Source organism: Rhipicephalus sanguineus, chromosome 3, assembly GCF_013339695.2.
Source record: "Rhipicephalus sanguineus isolate Rsan-2018 chromosome 3, BIME_Rsan_1.4, whole genome shotgun sequence".
NCBI classification, from domain to species: Eukaryota; Metazoa; Arthropoda; class Arachnida; order Ixodida; family Ixodidae; genus Rhipicephalus; species Rhipicephalus sanguineus.
This window is the reverse complement of record NC_051178.1, coordinates 35906044-35926911: the sequence shown is the minus strand read 5'-3', so window position 1 is coordinate 35926911 and position 20868 is coordinate 35906044. Positions and strand designations below refer to the sequence as shown.

The 20868-nt window shown below is 46.7% G+C and overlaps 1 protein-coding gene across 1 annotated transcript in view; it reads left to right on the top strand.

Annotated features, from left to right (window-relative positions):
- The window catches only part of LOC119386556 (tripeptidyl-peptidase 2), a 218980-nt gene that overhangs the window by 125717 nt on the left and 72395 nt on the right, over nt 1-20868 (top strand). Inside the window, exons 19-22 of the mRNA XM_037653838.2 lie at nt 25-125; nt 4252-4348; nt 9226-9363; nt 15197-15444. Of these exons, the coding sequence (XP_037509766.1) occupies nt 25-125; nt 4252-4348; nt 9226-9363; nt 15197-15444 (584 nt within the window). The remainder of the gene's footprint in view (nt 1-24; nt 126-4251; nt 4349-9225; nt 9364-15196; nt 15445-20868) is intronic.

Here is a 20868-nt window from a genome sequence, read left to right as displayed (position 1 = left end):
TATGAGCGGGTGTGTTGGTTACAGCGTTCCTCAGAGGGAGTGTACCGCTTCGATGTGACCTCCCAGCTGCGGCCAGAGGAAGTCTCTCCCGCGGCCTCCCTCAAACAGCACGTCATTGTTCTCCGGTGAGGCCCTTTATTTATGTGAATGTTCTATTCTTGAAATGTAAATATTGATTGATTTGTAATTTTGATCGAACTTTAAAAATTTTGAAATTCTGCTTGTCAACCATTTGCATTATCAAGCAGATAACCTCCAGAAGTGGCTGTCGCTCATCTTTTGGAACTAATTATCTCTTTCTCTCTTTCTTTTTTTTTGGTCATGGACATCATAGTTGTGTTTCACAATACAGTAGGCTCTCAGTAAATGAAAATTGCTTAAACGGATCTGCTGTTTAAATGAAGCAACTGCCTCTAATATTGTCACATGGTTGTGATGGTGAAGGAGGCTGCAGCACAACTGGGAAATACGGATTGTTTTATTTGAGCGAACTTGTGCGCGGCAAATGAAAAGTCAACATACAGTAAAAGCTCGTTAATTCGTATTTCTAGGGACCGGAAAAAATGTCCGAATTAACCGAATGTCCGAATTATCGAATGGTCGAAATAAACACAATAAATGCACGAGTTTTTTCAACATACCTTTACTTTACAAAGTAATCGCGGATGCGTGTCTGTTTTCGAGCAGAAATTCGTGCGGACACAATTTTTCTGAGCCCTTCAAGGTGCTCAGCAGCTCGCATGCTGTCTGCAGTGCCAAAACAAAATTCTTCAAGGACGACGAGGGCCTCCGCGACTTCCTTCATAGTGCGAGGGGGCCCATGTGGCTCATGGTGTGGCTGCTCCTCTTCAGGCTCTTCGTTCTCGGATTCGTTGCCATGCATCACTTGCTTGACGATTTTCTCATCAGTCAGACAGCCAGCAGTGGCAACGCCACCATCAATGCCGATATAATTTTCTAGTGTCACTGCATCAGGCATAACACTTCCGAAATCCTGCCCATCGTCGGCACTGTCGTCCGGCGACACTTTGGCATCGCTGGAGTCTGGTACACTGTGCCTGAAACAGTTGGCAATGGCGTGCGCAGGCATGTTCTGCCACACATACGCAAGAATGCTAACTGCGCTCAGGAGACTCGCGTCGTATTGTTTGCCGACGTCATGGCACAGGAGAAACTTCTTGTCGGCAGAGCCCATTTTTCAGGGCGCACAAAATTTCTACTTTGGTGGCGAAGTCCTTTGCCTCGTACTTGGGCCTCTTCGCCGGCATTGCCATCGGCGGAGAGTGCATTCACACGAAAAGTCGGCACAAAAGCACCAGCAACAATCAAGCTAAAGGAGCCGTACTGAATCGTTCCTCGATAAAACGACGTTCAACGATGCAGCACACCAACGGGAACGAAGCAATAAAATGGCACCGCCAACAACACACGCGAAGAAAAGGCGTTCAATCAGTCTCAAGTCAAGCCAAGTCGACAATTGATGTCCATGGCGATGCTGCGTTTGAGCTTCACTTCTGTTCCGAATGGTTCTTTTTTCGTTTTCTAGCCTCGCCAGCGGCCCGAAAGTCGTCGAATTATCCGTTTTATGGTCAAATCTGTCCGAAATAACGAGCGCCCAGTCTCATAGAGTGATGCGTATATTTACAGGGACCAGATGACGTGTCCGAATTAACCGATTTTCCGAATTAACGAGCTTTTACTGTACAAGCGATTCACGTTGTAGACTGATAGCGGCAAGAACAGTCGTAGCGGTAAGGCGCGTCAGCATTTATACATGTGGCATTGAAGATTTTAGCCTTATTGTTCGTGGTCACTTTAGTTCCAGAATATTCTCCACTGTTCGCGATGTGCACCTAAGCTTATCAGAAAAATCCAATACAAAGGGGAATGTTTGACACTCCGGCGCAGCGCACGCAAGAAAGTGGTTACATGTGCAACGCGTCGGTTACATGAAAGTGAGTGTGGCAATATGATTAGTTTGGTACTTCTGCACTCCTTCTTTTTGTATTTTTATATAACCGGTCCATTACACATATAACCAGTGCCTTGTGCAAACCGTGCCTGAATGTCTGGGAACCTTCCAGATTATTTTAGAATCTTCCGATAAGACTGTGCGCCGCACGCAAACAATAGTTTATTCTGGAACTAACTCGGCCACCAATGATAACGCCGCAGGTATAAAGGGCCAACACAGTTCAGTGCTGATGAGATTACCAATGGCCGATGCTCTGTTCGCCGCTATCAGCGTAAAGCGCGTATTGCGTGTACAGGTTGGTCCACTGTTAGAGGGAACACGCGAGTGCGTGGCTCATGCTCTGCACATCACCATGCACGGTAAGCATTGAAAACCGAGCGCATGCACGAACCGACGCAGAGGCGATACATGCCCCGTGTCGTCTGCTACTGAAACGCATCTTCCATAGGTCGTGTGCGACCGCGCTGTTGTGGCTGTACCATGTAATCGCCCGTCAAGAGCTGTGCCATTGTGCGGCAAAGACGTGGAAGCGCGGTCGCGCGCGACCATTTAGGAGTGGCGAGCCATGCAAAAATTTTGAGTGACGCATTTCTATTTCTAACATGACATGTAAAATGGAGATCAGAATATTTAAGCTTTTCAGGAACAAAACAAATATAAACAAGACGAAAGACATTCGCAGGGACAGCCTTTTAGTGCTTCAAATATCCGTTAACTTGCTACACAGCCCTCATTTTTCAGGGAAAGCAAGAGCGCAGAAAATTTCACGAAACACAAGATGAAGAAGAGATGATAACAGTGCTGTACTGGATAAGACACAGCACTGTTCTTGTTCATTCTTCATCTTGTGTTTCGACAGATGTTTTACATTCTTTTCTCTCCTGTTGCAACCATGCACAAACTAGCCCTGACCTGAACCCGAGCTAACCTTAGCCTTCATTGCAGTGATTCATAATAACGTAGTTCAGCGCAAAAAACAGGCAACAGACGAGTGATAGGACAAGGACACAGCGCATTCTTCCAACTAAAGTTTATTGGATTGGGACGCATGTATATATACACACAGGGAAAGCAAGAAAAGAAAAAAACCAGGAAGTAAAAACCGAAAGGTGAAAAGAAGAAAAGTGCCGATAAGTCACACACGTGTGCCAACACCGCCCCCCTTCCCATGTCTCGCCAAAAACAAAAGCTCTTTGTCAGAAAGATGCAAGGAAGGCGTGCTTACGCATGCGTCCCCAGACCGTTTAATTTCCTCAGCCTCCATGATTTCCCTCACCCTTTGGTCCCTACTGCGTGCAAGGACCGCAGTGTTTTCAAAGAGGGGCCTACACTCGCAATCCCGCGTGTGGATGCCGCGTGGATGCCAAAGGGTGAGGGAAATCATCGAGGCTGAGGAAATTAAACGGTCTGGGGACACATGCGTAAGCATGCCTTCCTTGCATCTTTCTGACAAAGAGCTTTTGTTTTTGGCGAGACATGGGAAGGGAGGCGGTGTTGGCACACGTGTGTGACTTATCGGCACTTTTCTTCTTTTCACCTTTCGGTTTTTACTTCCTGGTTTCTTCTTTCTTTCTTTTTTTTTTCTTTTTTCTTTTTTTCTTTTCTTGCTTTCCCTGTGTGTATATATACATGCGTCCCAATCCAATAAACTTTAGTTGGAAGAATGCGCTGTGTTATGACTGACTCGTTCCAACTCGCCCAACAAGCAACGTTGCTAAGTGATTCATAAGTACGAATTCACTTAAACTTTTCGCACGCCTCTTGACGTGCGAAAAGTTTAAGTGAATTCATACTACGCTCGGGCCCAGTGAAAGGGCTAAAACGCGTTCTTGGGCTAGCACTCCTTCTTCCTCGTTCTCGTTCCTTTGTGCCTCCAAATTTTTGTCAGTGAAAGGGTGTCTCAGGAGCAGACGATGCGCATCATGGGCCGCCTGTGCATCGTTTTGCGTATGCGTTTAGTTTTCACCACTTGCTGTGCATGGCACTGCGCGGAGCGTGAGCCATGCGCTTGCATGTTCCCTGTAACAATAGACCGACCTGTACATTGACTTTCTCAGTGATTCCGCTCCTGCGCCAACTGCGTCAAAGTGGATTTACTGCGCCATCCTGATAATATCGACGGAAATTGTGCTAAAATGCGCCAAAAAATGCTGACATACAGCCAATAGCTGTTCTTTTTTTTTCAGCTGCTAGCAAGCACGTGCAGTATCTGAAGCATGGAAAGAAAAAAAAATGACTGAGAGCATGGCTTTTTTTTTGTTGGTCACTTTTTGCAGGCCTGCAGAGTCAAAGGTGCGGCCACTGGGTGCTCGGGATGTGATTCCCGACGGGAGAGTCATCTACGAGATCCAGCTCACATACAATTTTGCCCTGGTGAGCAGAACTCTGTGCACACTGTAGGCATTCATGCCTGTGCTTTTGTGCTCATGGTTGATCATTCCATCCGATGTTCTTTCTTACGGGGTACTAGCCATGAGTGCACTTCAGTCTTCCATTTTTGTTTGGTTTTGTGCATATTGAGAGCTGAAAATGGATGTACAGTAAAACCTCGTTAATTCGAAGGCCTCGGGACCGAGAAAAATATCCCAATTAAGCGGGATTCCCAATTATCGAAACAACGCGAAATCAAAGAAATCAGCCAGGAAACGTGATGTACGGAAGTCACACCTTTATTGTGGCAAGTCAGCCTACTTGGAGAAAAATTCCTCCATGCGTGACTGACGAGTTCGGTAGTTCCCAGCACTGAAAGTCATATTTTCCAGCCTGTCAATGAGGCGCAGCATCTCAGCCTCGCCGCCGTTGCACTCGACGAAGCTGCGCACAACACTCAAGGCATCGATGACATCCGCCAAAGGGGGTGCTCGGGAGGGCTCGTCATCGCTGTCAACATTAGAGGCCGAATCGGTCGATCTCGCAGCTATCTCGCTGTCGATGTCGGCGTAACACGTCTGCACTGTGCACTCGACATTTGCGTACTCGGAGAATCCGATTGGAGTGCACTCCTCGTCCGCGTGCAAAGCCTCATATCGAGCGCAGAGAGTCTCCCCTTCTTCATCAAACGGGCAAGTGACAGCGGTGACAGCAAACTCAGCGGAGGTTGCCTCTTCTTTCACAAAACCGGCGTGCTCAAAACACCGTCGAATAACGGTGGCTTCCACCTGCCTCCATGCGTGAACAATGAGGCAAATACCACCGAGGAGGTCAATGTTATACTCCTTTCCGTTGTCATAGCAAAGGAGCATTACACGGCTTCAACAGATTGTAGCGATATATTTTCCTGGTATGGTGTATGACGCCCTGGTCCATCGGCTGCGATAGCGACGTCGTGTTCGGGGGTAGAAAGACCAGCCTGATTGCCTGCAGGTTCTGAATGTCGCCGTGAGCTGGGCAGTTATCGACGACGAACAAAACGCTGCGCCCTGTGGCTGCAAACTTGCGGTCAAGGTGCCGCACGTATTCTTCAAAGAGTGCAGCCGTCATCCAAGCTTTCTTGTTGTTTTTATAGATCAGGTCATCCTTGGATGGCAGTCGTGCATTTTTGAAACAACGAGGCTTTTCTGTCTTCCCAATAACAAGCAGTGGCAGCTTGTGCTCGCCGCACATGCTTGCACCAAACAAAACAGTGATTCTATCTTTGTTCTGTTTCCGCGCCTTAATGTCTGCCTCCTTCAAAGCGAACGTCTTCGTAGGCAACATTTTGTAGAACAGAGCAGCTTCATCAAGGTTGTAAACATCTGCTGCTTCGTACTTGGCGAGTAGTGGAGCCAAGGTGTGCTGCTTCCAGCCGTCGACAACAGACTGATCCGCGCTGCCACTCTCGCCACAAACAGTCACGAATGTCAGGTTGTTGCGCTCCTTAAATCGGCAAAACCATCCATTGCTGCATTTAAACTCAGAATGTCCAAGTTGCAGCGCCAGCTGGTTGGCCTTCTCACGCAAAATGGTCCCATTCACAGGAAGGTGTGCTGCGTTGGCTTTCTGCAGCCAGTCGATCAGAGCTGCTTCAACGTCGGCGTACGTAGGCGGGCGTACTCGTGTACGCTTTGACGAGTGCGTCTTGCTGTAAGCATCGAGAATTTTCTCCTTATTCTTGATGATGTTGCACAGCGTTGACAGAGGCACGTGGTGCTTTTCGGCGAGAGCCGTTTTCGACGCCGTCGACTTGCTGGCCTCTTCAATTAAGCACACCTTTTCGTGCAGGGACAAGCTCTTGTACTTCGGCATCTTCCTTCCAAGCACACCTCAATCAACTAATTCACAGGGAAGACACTCAAGCGGAGACAGGAGACAAATGGAGCAGTCGCACCGAATCGCACAATGCTCGCCAGCCGACATCCAAATGGCACAAAGACTCCACAAAACATTCACTTCGCTAGAGTGGCTAACATCGCTGTTGAGATGATGATGATCATGATCGCAACCGCACGCATCGCCGCCTGGCAATTGCTAAAACATGGCGTCTACGACGTATTTCCGGTAAAAAAGAAAACATGGCCTTCGAGATCCGTACATCAAAAAAAAAAAAAAATGCCTGTTTTAGTTACAGCCTCCGACATTCGCAACACCCTTTGCATATCTTGGAAGTCGCGGCCAAGTGTGCCAATTAACCGGGAAGTCGCAGACTGGCCGCACCAATTATCCGGTTAAATTTACATGTAAAAATTTGGGACTGCGCAAATAATACAAATTATCCGGGATTCCCAATTAACCGAGTACAAATTACCGAGGTTTTACTGTACAGTCAAATCCTACCCTATCGTAACAGGATAGCTTGGTGGGCTAGTTGGTATCACATTACGATATGAAACTTTGAGCGCAAATAAATGACGCAGGACGAAGAAGGGAAACGCACACCACAAGTGCTCACTCACAACTGAATTTTTATTAGACGACAGAACCTACATATCTACACCCAAGGCACGTGTTCAGTGTCGGTTAATAAAATTGAATTCCTTGTCACGCAGTGATGGAGATGGTGGACCTACACATATCGTGGCGTCCTTTGTGATATAATATGCCTCCGAGATTTCTCACGTGGTCTGATGTGGATGGCGAAACAAAATGAGAGTGCTTTCAAACAGAGGTTTGAAAGCAAAGATTCAGTTGTGAGTGAGCGCTTTTGGTGTGTGTTTCCCTTCTTTGTCCTGCGTCGTTTATTTGTGCTTAAAGTATCATACCTACTATATTGAACTCGGGTAAGTTGAGTTATTCGTTATATAGAATTATTTTTGAACATCACAATGCTTTGATGTAAATGCACAGGAAAATCTATGGTTACATCAAACACAAATACCTGGAACACTTGATATATCGAACATCGGGCAGCACAAAACCTCCCAAAGTTGGCTTTCCCTCCCAAGGAGTTGACTTTTCCCTTCAAAAGTAGGCTTTCCCTTATGCATTTGCGCGAGCGAGTAATTCGATTAGGAGGGCACTGTGCCAAGTGAGTACGAACTACTGCTTGCCATGACATGCTTCCTCCCATGATTCCTCGTCATCACGCCTGTTGGCCCATTGTTTGTGGTCCCCATTTACTTCTCCAAGGTCCTGCGCTCCCTTTGTTAAACGTGATAGCTGCTGTGAAACAGAAGAACTTGCTGTTCCCCGCAAAGCTGGTGATAATTCTCAATACACTCAAACATGGAGAAGCAAAGCCTAACATTTCTGCTGCATGCAGCATCACTTGAAGCATGCTTAGTTGCAACATTAGGACAAAGGCGGACTAGAGGCTCCTGACAAGTACATACAGCTGAGTAGGAAGATTGTGAGGCGCTGTTTACATTGATACCATATTTTCTCGTATGTAACCCACTCCCCCAACTACAATATAAAAACTGAAAAAAAAAATTTGCTTATTTTCTCTTGAAGCTGCATTCCTTGCAATAACGGGAAGCAGTGCCGTAAAGCAGACTTGCACGCTGCAAATAAAATAAAAAATGTGGTAGGTTCTTTCAAAGTTTTATATCGAATTATGCAATATAATAAACTGACTCTTGTACTTCTGCAAGTTCAATATATATTAGTTTGACAGCAGCAGCACCATTCCCCGAGTTGTCGCATTCATGAAAATCCGATAGTTGATACGACTTTTGTATTTCCCAATTACTGTATTTATTTGCATAATGAACACACCCCCAACTTTAGTTGCCAAAATTTGGATTTGTGTCTCGTGTAATGAACGGACACCCAACTGGTGCTGCCATCGGCTTCACCATGATGTCCCGTATACAGGTCGAAATTGATCACATCGTCCAGCACGTCATGTATTGTATGTGAAAACGAAAGCGTGTTGGGCTACCGTCGATCGCCGCTCAAGCACAGAGGCAACGCCCCGTCCATCTTTCGTCGTGCGAAAGGCGCATAGAGATAGGAGCTGGAGGGGGGCTACATGGCTCCAGTAGTGAATGCGCCCTGTGACCAACCATGCGTGGTCGCCTGCGTTCACACGCCCTGTATCTGTAGAGGCGATCGGCAGGTGGCTCATAGCTTCTTAGTGCGCTCTTATCGCAAAGTTTGCATTGAAACCATAGACAGCCGCCTTTCCTAAAAGGGTGAGCTGCTAGCCTTACTTGATATAACGTTCCAATTTGTTGCTATCACATTCATTGCTTCACCCTTGCAACGAAGCTGGGACTTTTTTTGCATTACCACATTTTTTGCTCATCCTGAAAAAGTTTTCACGAAATTTACCTCGCATAATAAATGCACCGTCCAACTTTGCGGAAAAAAGTGCATCCAATATTAAAATAAATATGGTACAAAGATCCTGCTGAAAAAAAGCTTAGGATTTGATTATTGCAATCTTTTTGCCTGCAAAAAAAAGCTGCGGAAATAATTTGTATGGCCCTGTGATGCTGTTAAAAACGTTATTTACAACCTGTCTTGATTATGACGGCTTATTTGTTGAGTGGTCCACGGTTGACACTCTACTAAATGTAGTGTCTATAATGGCTGCTGCTTCTGTTTGTGGGAGCGAAATAAAAATACTTCAATATGTTTTAATTGTATTCTTGAAATGTCAAAATTTCAAATACAGGGTCATGCACAAGCTAGCTTTTACTCCTGAAACGCGAGCATTACAAGTGGCCTCTTGTGCCAAAACAAGCAGTATTAACAGTTGCACTAGACAGTGTGTATGCCAAAATACAAACGTAGCTGTATTTTGGCATTCACACACAGCCATGTGGCCATCTGTTGAAGTCGTGTGTTGAAAAATGCACTGACTGTGTGTTTGATGATTCCATGTGCAGAGCAAAGCAACAGAGGTGACACCTAGCTTCAGCCTGCTATCGGAATTGCTCTACGAGTCTGAATATGAGTCCCAGCTGTGGATGATCTTCGACAACAACAAACAGCTGCTTGCTTCTGGAGATGCCTACCCTGGACGGGTACGTGGTAGCACATGTTTACAGGGGCCGTACAGTGAATGCATTTTGAGCGTTCACAAGTCTACTCACTTACTACACAGTGCTGTCAACACTTGAGGCAAGTTATATTTCTGTGCATGTTATATTTCTGTGCGCAAGTATGTGAGCCTTCATTTGCACTCAAAGGACTGCCAATGTTTCTAATTCTCGCCATTTATTTTGTGCCAGTAAGCACTAGGTGTATTAGTTGCATTTATTTATTATTTATTTATTACATACTTGCATCGGCCCAGTGGACATCAGAGGCGTAGGCAGAAATTTTTTTCGGGGGGGGGGGGGGGGGGCACCTCCTTGATTTGAAGTGGAGGCCGGGCAGGCAGATGTGGTCAAGTGTCATTTTGGGCTCTGTATACCATAGGGGAAAAAAATTTGGGGGGGGGGTATGGGCCCGGCGTGCCTCCCCCCTCCCCTGGCTACGCCACTAGTGGGCATTCAGCGGGGAGGGGGGGGGGCTAGAGCCAGAACAAAGAAACAAAATGATGACACACACAAAGCGCGGAAAAGATCGTTGTCCAAAATGTTCACAGTGTCAGGCGATTGAGCATTCCATTCTCTTATGGCTCGTACAAAAAAGGAATACCCGAAGACATCATCCTTGAAAGGAAACTCGCGGACTTTCAGTGCATGGTCGCGTCTCAACGACACATAGGTGGGTAACTTAAAATTAGGGGTGTGCGAATATTCGAACTTCCGAATATTTTTCGATTAGTGTTTACCATTCAATTGGATTCGCACTGGAACTTTACTATTCGAAGTATTCGAACATCCGGAAAACAATTATAATGGTTTAATTCGCTAAAAATCAAATCATAGTGCTTCTAAATGATATTTTAAAACTTTTGCATGGTCCCACGTTGATGATCACATAAAAAAAAGGCAAGCACAATGCAACCTCGTGGAAAGTGAAATTTATTCTGGTGGCAGTTCCTTTCATCCAGTTTTGCTGTCTAACCACTTCTGGATATGCCTTGATCGTATGCCGCTTCAAGGGCTATCACTTTGACGAGCTCGATCTACACAGAGCTGTTTGAGAATGTCTAAGCTTGTCATCGAGGTCCAAATATTTTCCCATTTTTGGCTGGTAGAAAATTTTCCTTCTCGATGCGCAGCTGATGACCCTTTGTTTGCACCGCTCACGGACATGGGTATTGGGCACGCAAAATAGACGCGACGTAGCTGTCCTTGCTGCCTTGTTTTGCATCTTTTCAAGCTGCTCCGTGAAAACAGATGAGTGTGCGGATCCCAGCAAATACAGTTAAACCTGGATGTAATGAAATTGACAAATTCCCCCCAAAATTCGTTACAAACAGGTTATCATTATATGCAGTTTCAGCACCAAAATTCGGAAAAGAAATGCACAAATTAAACAAAGAGGGAACTGAAGGCAGAGCTCACCCAAAACATTTATTTAGTGGCAAAGAACTGCGTTATTTTGCTCTATTGCTTATTCGTGAGGGATGGCAATACTGGACATTTGTAGGACATCAATACAATGCTGCTTCGTCATTGTCTAGCCGTGGCCTCCGAGATTGGCTCAGTGAGCTAATTGCGGAGGCTACGGTCTAGCGAACCCGCGACGTGGCGCAAGACAGCAAAGCACGGGATGAGTCGACCTCCGAAGATCGGTCGTTGTCTCAGACAGTTCCCACCAGCGCCTAATCTGACATCCTCTTGGTAGTGACGGTGCAGTCCTCAAAAAGAAGGAAAAAAGAGAGAGAGAGAGAAAGAAAAAAAGAGAAAAAAAACTAAATAAAAATAAATACATAAATAAATCACAAAGCTGCACGTCGTCAGGGGCTGCTCCATGCATGTGCAATGAAACCATGCACGCGTGCACAGCGTCGAAAACGAAGGGCGAGCAACACGGATACCACAGAATATTTGGGAAAGGGTTAATCTTATGCGGCACGGACCCACATATGTGGTGTGAACTCGAAGCGTAATGACACGGAGCAAGGATTTTTTTCTTTTTAGTGACATCACCTGGTGTCGTGTTGATGAAGTGCAATTCAGAGACTTCTGCAACAGCCGAAGAGTGGCACTGCCAACGCAAAAGCCATTTGTTTTTAAAGAAAGCCAGCATGGTGGCACCCGCGAGTGGCTGGATGATGTTTGAAGGAAGGGCACGCTGGCGCATGCACCCGTGGTGGCAAGAACGCCGGCTGGAGGGACACAGGCCTGCCTGCCCTGCCTTGTGCACACCCACACGCACAAACGAGCGCTCGGTCTCGTCTCGCAGTCGTCGGGGCTTCGAACATGCCATGTTTGACGCCATTGCTTTGCACTCCGTCGTCTGCGGGGCAACCCCAGAAGGTGCATGTGGCTCCTGCTCGTGTCAAAATTACAAAACTTGGGGCAAAATTGTACAAGCTTCTGTTCCTGACATGAAGCTCTTATCTTCAAGAGCTGAAGCACATCCAACCATTGATTTACACACTTTATTCACTTCACGTGCAACAGCTCAGCTTCAACTGCTTGGCCCTCTTGCACTTTCCTCCTTTGTCACTGTTCAGTCCTTTCACATAAAAGCAGCCTTTCTTACAATTCCAAAGAAATTCTCGAGTGGGTCCTGGCTGGTCCTTGATGTCATTAAGTACTTGTATCCAACTTTGGATGTTAAGTAGGCAAGCAATTCGAGAGTGCTTGAAATGGTTACACGCAAGCTGGCTGCTGTGGAGTCGCTTTTAAAAATCCACCACTTCCCTTGGCATGCCTTTCCCGCTGATCAAGGTACGACACGAAGTCCTTCAGGGTTTCTGCTTTCAATTCTCAAGGAGCCTGGCCGGAAAGCTTCAGCAACACACCGTGATGTCATTGCTGATATCAGCTGGTTCACCTTGCTGGAAAAAATAGAAGAAAACAATATTGTTTGAATTCTTGTTGACATGGCCTCTTGAATTACAGCCACGCTCATGTAGTAGGGCAAAAAACTGCAAACTTATTCATCCTCACTATAAAAATTGGTTAGTCTGGGGTGAAGGCCTCGTCAGGAGACATACGGGTCAGCTTTTGCCTAAGCTCGTGGACATAATTCACATTGTCTATTTATGCCTGAAGTAAATGAGTGAATTGAATTAAATAGCGGTACAGTTACCTGAAGAATTCCTGAGTGGCACTGATGGTTCCAAATATCTTGTCCAGCTCATTCCTGTAGAGGTGGAAAGCCTGGAGGACTTACGCACCGAAGAGGTGAAACGCAATGCTCACTCTCATTTTTTCAAAGCCATTTGGATTGAGATGGCACTCGGTGTCATGAGTAAAGGGGCACGGGGAATGTGCCGTACTCTGGGCATAGCCTTGAGGGTCACGTTATTGGCATCAATCTTGTGGGCTTCCCTCACCAGCCGAATGCTGACCTGGAAAATGATTCCAAGACAAAACTAGTCATTTGTCGCTATGCGCACTAGTTGCAGCAAAAATGTAAATGAGCCTGCAAAATGTTCGTTGATACCCTGCAGATTAATGTTCCCCAATTAAAGTCCTACGCTCAATGTAAACCCTCCAATAGTCGACAAGTAGCAGGAAAGCTGCCCTTTAGGCAAATGGTCCCAACTGCAAAATGGAATTTCGAAAGGAATGAACAAATCATATAGCATTGTACTGGTAAACGAATAGTTCGGAGTCGTGGGGTGGCAGTGTGAATAGTTCGGAGGCGTGGGGCGGCAGTGTGAAGAAAATATGTTGGCCTTCAATTCCCAGACTGCGTAGGAGGAGGGCTTTGCGTCGTTCGGGCGTAAAGTCCAATGCTCTAATGCTCCAAAAGAAAGGTTTCAAACATGCGAAACCATTGCGGCCCACGGAACCGGTGGACGGCCCTGCACAGGCAAAAACAGTGGTAGTGGGGCGAGGCAGGAGAAGCTCATGACGGGCGGCGTGGCTACAGGCGAGGTAACGCCTTCATTAAAGGGGTACTGACACCTTTTTTTTTGAAGGCACGTTTACTCTGCCATACCAACCTCCTGCATGCAGAGACGGCTCTGAGCAAGTGTGAAGCTCAGCAAATGCTGATAAGATATTTTAATTTGATATTAAAGTCAATTTTTCCATGGCGCACCTACTGACATCGACACTAGCTTGACATCAGGCTACAGTACTAATTCCGGTGGCTTCATGCAGCAGTCTGGCTAGTTGTGGTGACGTCAGGTACCAAAACTTCCAAGATGGCCGCTTGTGCGTCATCAAAACTTCCAAAATGGCTGCTTGTACGTCACCAACGGAGCCACGGCGCGGAGCGGCCGTGGAAACGTCACTATATATTGTGCGAGCACGTGACGAGAAGCTCATATCGTGTTGTGACGTCAGGGTACAGTAGGAACCGAAACTAGCTTTTAAAAACATACTGTAATTACTTTTCCAGGGCGCAGTCGCGCTTAGCACTACCTTTTCTAGGCTCTTGGGGGCTTGACCTTTCATTTGACGCAAATAAACTACAACTGAAAATATTCTTGTCAGTACCCCTTTAAAGCTCGTCGTCAATGTGGTGTCACGGCCTGAGGCCACGAAGAAGAGAGCGGACAAGCCACCATAACACAACAAAACCGAATGCCGCTTTATTTTAAAACACCCATATATACAAGACAACAACAGTGCCACCAATGTTGCTAGACTATGCATTGAAACCGAGACTAGCGACACTACACCTATGTCTGAATTAGTTTGCCCCTCGTGCTTACGTCGATTTCTTCTCCTACACACTCTACGCATCTTGAATATTGAGGCCTCTTTGAAATCGTCTTTGTCTACACTGTTGGCCTCAGGGTTGTGGGTCCCCCTAAAAAAGCTGTGGCTTGGCGACCCATTCTATTACCTATCCTCGTGCCCGTGGCGCCACTGTAATGAATGCCATCTTGCGCAAAAGGGGTGGGAGCCGGGCTCATACACGTCCTGGTTTACTTCCATTACGCTGTATCTGAGCTGCCGGCCAATACCCCTGATGACAGTTAGCCTGCACCACCCTCCTTTCCATCCCACTAGACTGCCCCCGGACCTCTGGGATTGTGCATATGGTCACTTGCACACTCTCAGAGGCTTCTTTAACTTTACGCACCCCACCCTCTAACTGTCTCTGAAGGTTGCGGCTTTCTCTCTTCAGCACATCGTTAAGACCAGCATAGATGGTGATGCCAGCGCCATCTATGCTGAGAAGAAGCACACGAGAGAAGCACACACTGGTGACGTTTGTGGAACCACCCAACGCATACCCTCCGCCGGGGAGTACGCCCACTGCCCTCTTCTAGTACACTGTAACTCAATGTAAGAGTCGGCGGTCGTCTGTCATGGGAGGTGCATGGGGATGATTCTGCGGCTCAGTCTCAGACTCCCGTGGTGCGTCTAACGTCGGTGGCGCCGCATTCGTGGTAGATTGTATGTGTTATGTTTTTGTGTATATTGTAGTAGTTCACTTATTACTGCACTTATTTCTGAGATCTATCTGGCGGGCTTGCCATTATATAAAAGCTGTTAATAAATATCCATGTGTTTGTTACAATATGATGTGTACTGTCTCCATGTGTTCCAAGAACGCTTTTTCAAAACCCCACAGCCTGTACTTCAATGTGCAATCATGCCCAACAAAAAATTGAGCTTCGAGCAGTGGACCATTGGACGTGTAATTCATTGGTCCAAATCCCACTGGCAAAGAGGGTGCTTTTGTCAATTTTGGTCATAATTATTACAACAAATACCTAATATCCCCTATGCTTTGATTGGCTTCGTTGGTTGTGCCCTCGCTTAGTGGCCTGCAAAGCTACCACAGCTGGCCCTCCTGTTCACGCTGTGCTTTTTCAACATGCAGTACTCGACCAAGCTGGAGAAGGGGGACTATGTGCTGCGGGTGCATGTGCGACACGAGCAGAGTGCCCTGGTTGAGCGACTCTCGGATATGCCACTGGAGCTGTCGCACAAGCTGCCCAGTGCCATTGCCCTGGATGCCTACCGGTCCCAGGGGCAGGCCATGATCGCCTCGGCCAAGAAGTTTGCACCCCTCATGACTCGACCTGGTGCGCAGGTGCCCGTCTACCTGGCTCCTCTGCCCAGCGACAAGTGAGTTTCTGAAGCTTAGAATAACAGAGAGCTGAGCTAGTTGGTAAGTATTCATTCTAAAAAGACAGGGCGTGCAAACACGGACACAAGAAAGAAGTCAGGACACCACAAACGCCAACTAACAACTGAAGAGACGCACAACGGCTGAAAAGAAAGAAGGCACGAAAACTTATCTGCGCATGCCCATGCAACAGGCGAACATATCAATCCGGCACGCGTGGCGGTCGGCACGCGCGGCGGCGTTTGTGGTGTCCTGACTTCTTTCTTGTGTCCGTGTTTGCACGCCCTGTCTTTTTAGAGTGAGTTTCTGGGCTGGCACATCTTGCTTGCTGGTTATATAGGAGATTGAGGAAAACGGATATGCTGGAGCAGGTCTACTTTCACGAGAAGTACGATAAGAATATTTACGAAAGGAAAAATAGTCAACCCATGTAACAGGGCAAAAAAAAATAAATAAATAAAGGGGGGTACGACAACAGAGTCACTAATGCTGTCTCTATTGTTGCCCCTTCCTTTTTTTTATTTTTTTTGCACTGTTGCATGGTTTCCAATGCCCCCTCCTCCGACAAAGGGAGACATTAAGCCCTGGTAGCAAGGCTGTAAAGGAATATGTACGTCTACTTAGGGGAGGTCACCTAGGTGGCAATCTGGACACGTTTTTAAAAACTGGATAAGCGCACTGGAAATGATAACACAACGAAGGAACACAGTTCGCTATGTGTGTGCGTGTGTGTTTCTTCGTTGTGTCATCGTTTACAGTGCGCTTATAACATTCTTAAAAATGAGGGGAAGTTATGACCTCAGATCCAAACAATGAGACTGAAGTAGCTAAAAGAAGTTGGAAGCGATCCTAATTATCGACTTAAATGTCAGGTACCGGCACTCACACGTTGGTGTTCACGTGCCCTGGTGTATTCCTTGGGTCCACCTTGTGCTTCATCGCGCTGCTGAAGTGGATCTCTAAGGCCACTTAGAAAGAAATGCGTGCTCTGCTCCTCCAGGTGCCACAACGATCCTAGCTGCTCACAATCTTTCAATGAACTCAGTCAATTATCATTAAAGGGGTACTCACACAAAATTACGTGGCTGAGACAGCCTGCGGAATTGATTTCCGTGAACATGAATCATTAATATACCGTCGACGTTATCTCAACAGCGAATGTAGCTTCCAAGCTAATTTATCTGAATTTTGAAATTTGCTCGCACATTCCAGTGCTATATGCTGCACCTTGGGACATTGACACTACAGTCAACGTCAAATTTTTTTTACTCTCCAGGGACCGCGAAATCACTCGAAGAATCAGGCAGTCTGAAGAAACAAATTCCTGCTTTTTTATTCCGCTCAAGCGATCAAATCACCGCAGCGCCATCTGAAATAGCATCAATGCCTCCCAGTACACTTATCAGGTATTTTGGTGCGTGCCCAGGTTCTCGTGAATACATTCAGTACCTGCTGCGAACCCCTCTTATAACTACGTGACATTGCACAGCATGCGAGCCTCCAGCATTTTGCCTCCATCGAACCCACGTGTTTCAGGTCAGCAGCCAAGCACCGTAACCACTGTAACCACTGAGCAACTGCAATGGCAGAGAACATGTTACACGCACAACTTGAAATACGAGCATGTGACTTAAACAGGGACTTCAGAAGACAAGCGCACAACATCTCAAACACACCTGACACACCACCTAACACGACCTTGTGCGGAATAACAACTGGAAAAATAAAGACACAGGAAAAATAAAGGTACCTGCTTAGTAATGATGACGATAAGGCTGACTGAAAAAGAATAATTTGCATCCCCTAAAGCATTTTGTCACCCAAGGAAGAGCGGGCATGTCCTTCGAAACTGAGAGATAGTGCATGCTCCCAATCTTGGAGGCTACACAACTGGCCATTGAAAGCTAAACTTGATCAAGCCAGCGGAAAATTGAACATGGTGGATTTCAAAATCGAACAGCGTAGCTTGAAAAGAGCAATTTATCCAGAAAATGAAACTTTTAGGCATAAATTAGTCCGAAAAATCGGTCACAAAAATGTGTTAGTTCTACGGGAACCTTGATGGATCATTTATGAAGTCCAAAACATTCATCAAATGTGAATTTTCAGAGTCCAAAAAATGTGTCAGCGACTGTACACCTAGGGCAACTACTAGCAGGAGAGCCTAATCACAAAAAAGAAGTTCATCAAAGAATAAGAATGAGCTGGATCGCACTCGGCAGGCACTCCCAAATAATGTCAAGAAATCTGCCAGTCACTAAAGCAAGAAGGATAACAAAGCAGCTAGAGAAAAATTTTTGTTGAGGAAAACACAGCGTGTAATGTAAAGTAAAATGATAAGTGTAACGTTAAGAGATCGGAGGAGGGCAGAATGGGTCAGTGAATAAACAGGGGTAGTGGATATTCTAGTTGACATCAAGTGAAAGAAATGGACCTGGGCTGGCCACATAATGCATAGAATAGTCAACCGGTGGACAGTACGAGCAACAGAATGGTTACCAAGGGAGGGAAAACATAGTCGAGGTAGGCAGAGAGTTAGATGGAGTGACGAAATTCAGAAGTTCGCAGGGATAAAACGGAATCAGCTCGCACAGGGTGGGCTCAACTGGAAATCATTGGGAGAGACCTTCTGCAATGGACTGGCTGAGAATGATGATGATGACATGTATCCAATACCAGACTTGTAAATTTTTATTTCTTAGAAGACTTTTTAAAAGTAAGTAAAAGTAAGTGCTCGACCGGAAGTGCTTTGAAGAGAAACAAGAGTGTCACTTAGTGCTTGTGCCACTAATAAGAATAGTATAACGGAATGCATTTGGCAGGCGTTATCAGATCATGAACGTTAGTTTCCCAGTATCCCTCAAGAGAAAGGTATACAACAGCTGCTTATTACCGGTATCTGCCTACTGGGCAGAAACCTGAAGGATGACAAAAAAACGTTTAACTTAAGGGGGGACGTGGCAATGAAAACTATCTCGGTTATTTATGGAGTGAAAGTGATGAAAATTGGCATGCAGATGTGATATGGTGTGCTGATATCGTAACTGAAATCGGTTTTGAGCTATCTGTTGTAGTTTTTGAGTTGCAACACATGATAGACTCTCATTGTGTTCCCAAAATTAATTAATGAATTAGACATAAGTTTGTCAAGATTTCCGCGTAAGGTTGTTCACAAGGGCCCATTCTGTACCATAAAGCTATTGGTTTATTTTTGAATGTTCAAATAAGCACACAAAATGTTTTTTGAAATTTCTTGTACATACAGTAAACCCTCGTTACAAAGAAGTCGCTTTATTCGAATTATCGCTTTTATCGAAGTGTCACGTAGTCCCGACCCAAATGCGTGTATTTTAGACCGGATTACTCGAAGCATGTCGATAGCTTGCTCTGCTTAATGCGAAGTAACAAGTTGCGGATCCGTATTCACGGCGGCGCTAAGAGCGGTCGAGCGACCGCCCAGGCCGCTGAAGTGCCTGCGCGCTTTTTTCGTCCACGACCCGCGCCAAGCGGCCTTTTCTGCGCTGAGCGAGCAATGTTCGCGCTAGCGTCTAGCGTTGCTGGGCTAAAGCGCGCCAGTGCAGACGGCGTGAGAGTCACCGCGGCGCCGATTCTTCACCGCGTGAGAGTCTCCGCGGCGCGGATCTTACCCTCCTCCTCCGCGCCCTACTCCGGTACGGAGGCGACTGCCGGAGGCACTCGCTCTTTGTAAACATGCTGGCTGCTCCCTGCTACGCCGGTGGTGTCACGTGACCAGTACAGAGCCAATGCCTTGGCGTGCTCCCTGGGTTTTTTCCATCTGTGTTTGGAACGCACTTGTGCACGTGTGTTGTGCGAGGTCTGTGTGAACCCGTGGCGTTGTGTGTATGCATCGTGTGTGCTTTCAGTGATCGTCAAGTGAAAATGACACCGCCGGTGCCCGCACGGAAGTGTCTGACATTGGAGCAGAAAGTTCAGCTGATACGTGAGGTGGAAAAAGGAGGCCGGCAGAAGTCTGAAATCGCAAGACAATTCGGAATACCGCCGTCAACATTATCAACTGTTCTGAAGAATAAGGATGTCGTACTGGACGGCTTCGAGAAGAGTTTCTCAGCCAAACGAAAGCGCAACCGTGATTCTATGTATCCTGAAGTGGAACGAGCGCTTCTCGAGTGGCTGAAAAACGCTAGAAGTGCAAACCTTCCTGTAAATGGGCCTGCATTGACCGCAAAAGCCGAAGCCCTAGCCGCCCAAATGGGCAAGCAAGATTTTAAGTGCAGCAACGGTGGCTTGAACGTTTCAAGAGACGGCACGGCGTGTCTTCAAAATCGATCGTTGGTGAGAGTGCAGCCGTGGACCGCGACGTCGTGGACGGATGGCGCAAGCATCGGCTGAGCGCCCTACTTAAGCAGTATGAAGACAGAGACGTTTACAACTTGGACGAGGCGGCATTCTTTTACAAAATATTGCCAAAGCGCACGTACACTACACCGGACGGAACCTCATCAGGATGCAAACAAAGCAAAGAACGCGTTACAGTGCTGTTCGGTGCTAACGCGACGGGGGAGAACAAGCTTCCTTTGCTGATACTAGGGAAGGCGGCAAAGCCCCGGTGCTTCCGCAACGCAACGATACCCAAAGATTGCATATACAGAAGCAACAGACGAGCTTGGATGACCGCAGCCGTTTTCGAAGAGTATGTGCGCCTGCTCGATCGAAAGTTTAGGGCAAAGCAAAGGCGTGTGCTTTTTGTTATCGACAATTCCCCGAGCCATGGCAAGATTGAAAATCTGCAAGCGATCACTTTGGAATTTCTACCAGTGAATACGACCGCGATATTGCAACCCATGGACCAAGGCATTATTGAGACAACACGAAAGTTATACCGGAAGAGTCTTTTACAATGGATGCTCGTTGCATACGATGCCAACAAGGGATACAGCATCGACTTACTTGGAGCAGTACATTTACTATGCCATTCATGAAAAGAACTGGCACCTGCCAAGATTGCAAACTGCCTTGCACATGCCGGATTTTCCCGGTCGCATGCAGAAGACACTAATGACGACTGCGAGGACTGCGACGATCTCTACGAAGCTGTGAACAGCATCGTTGGCGGAGATCTGGAAGGCAACTTTGAATCATTTGCGATGGCTGACGCAGATGTACCCGTCGTTGCCCCAGCTACGGATGCCGAAATAGTCGACTTGCTTAGAGGCCCTGATGAGGAAGAAGAGCCGCTAGACGAACAGCCTCGCGAAATACCAACAGTGGCACAAACGCAGGAGATCCTCAGTCTGTTGCGAAATAGAGTGGAGTGCGCGGGCGGTGACCACGACCTCATAATTTGCCTGAACAAACTGGAGCGGGCACCCCTCGCGTCCAGCCGAAGCACCCGACAAAGCCAGCTGACTGACTTTTTTGTGCGTGAATAAAGGTTTGTTTCA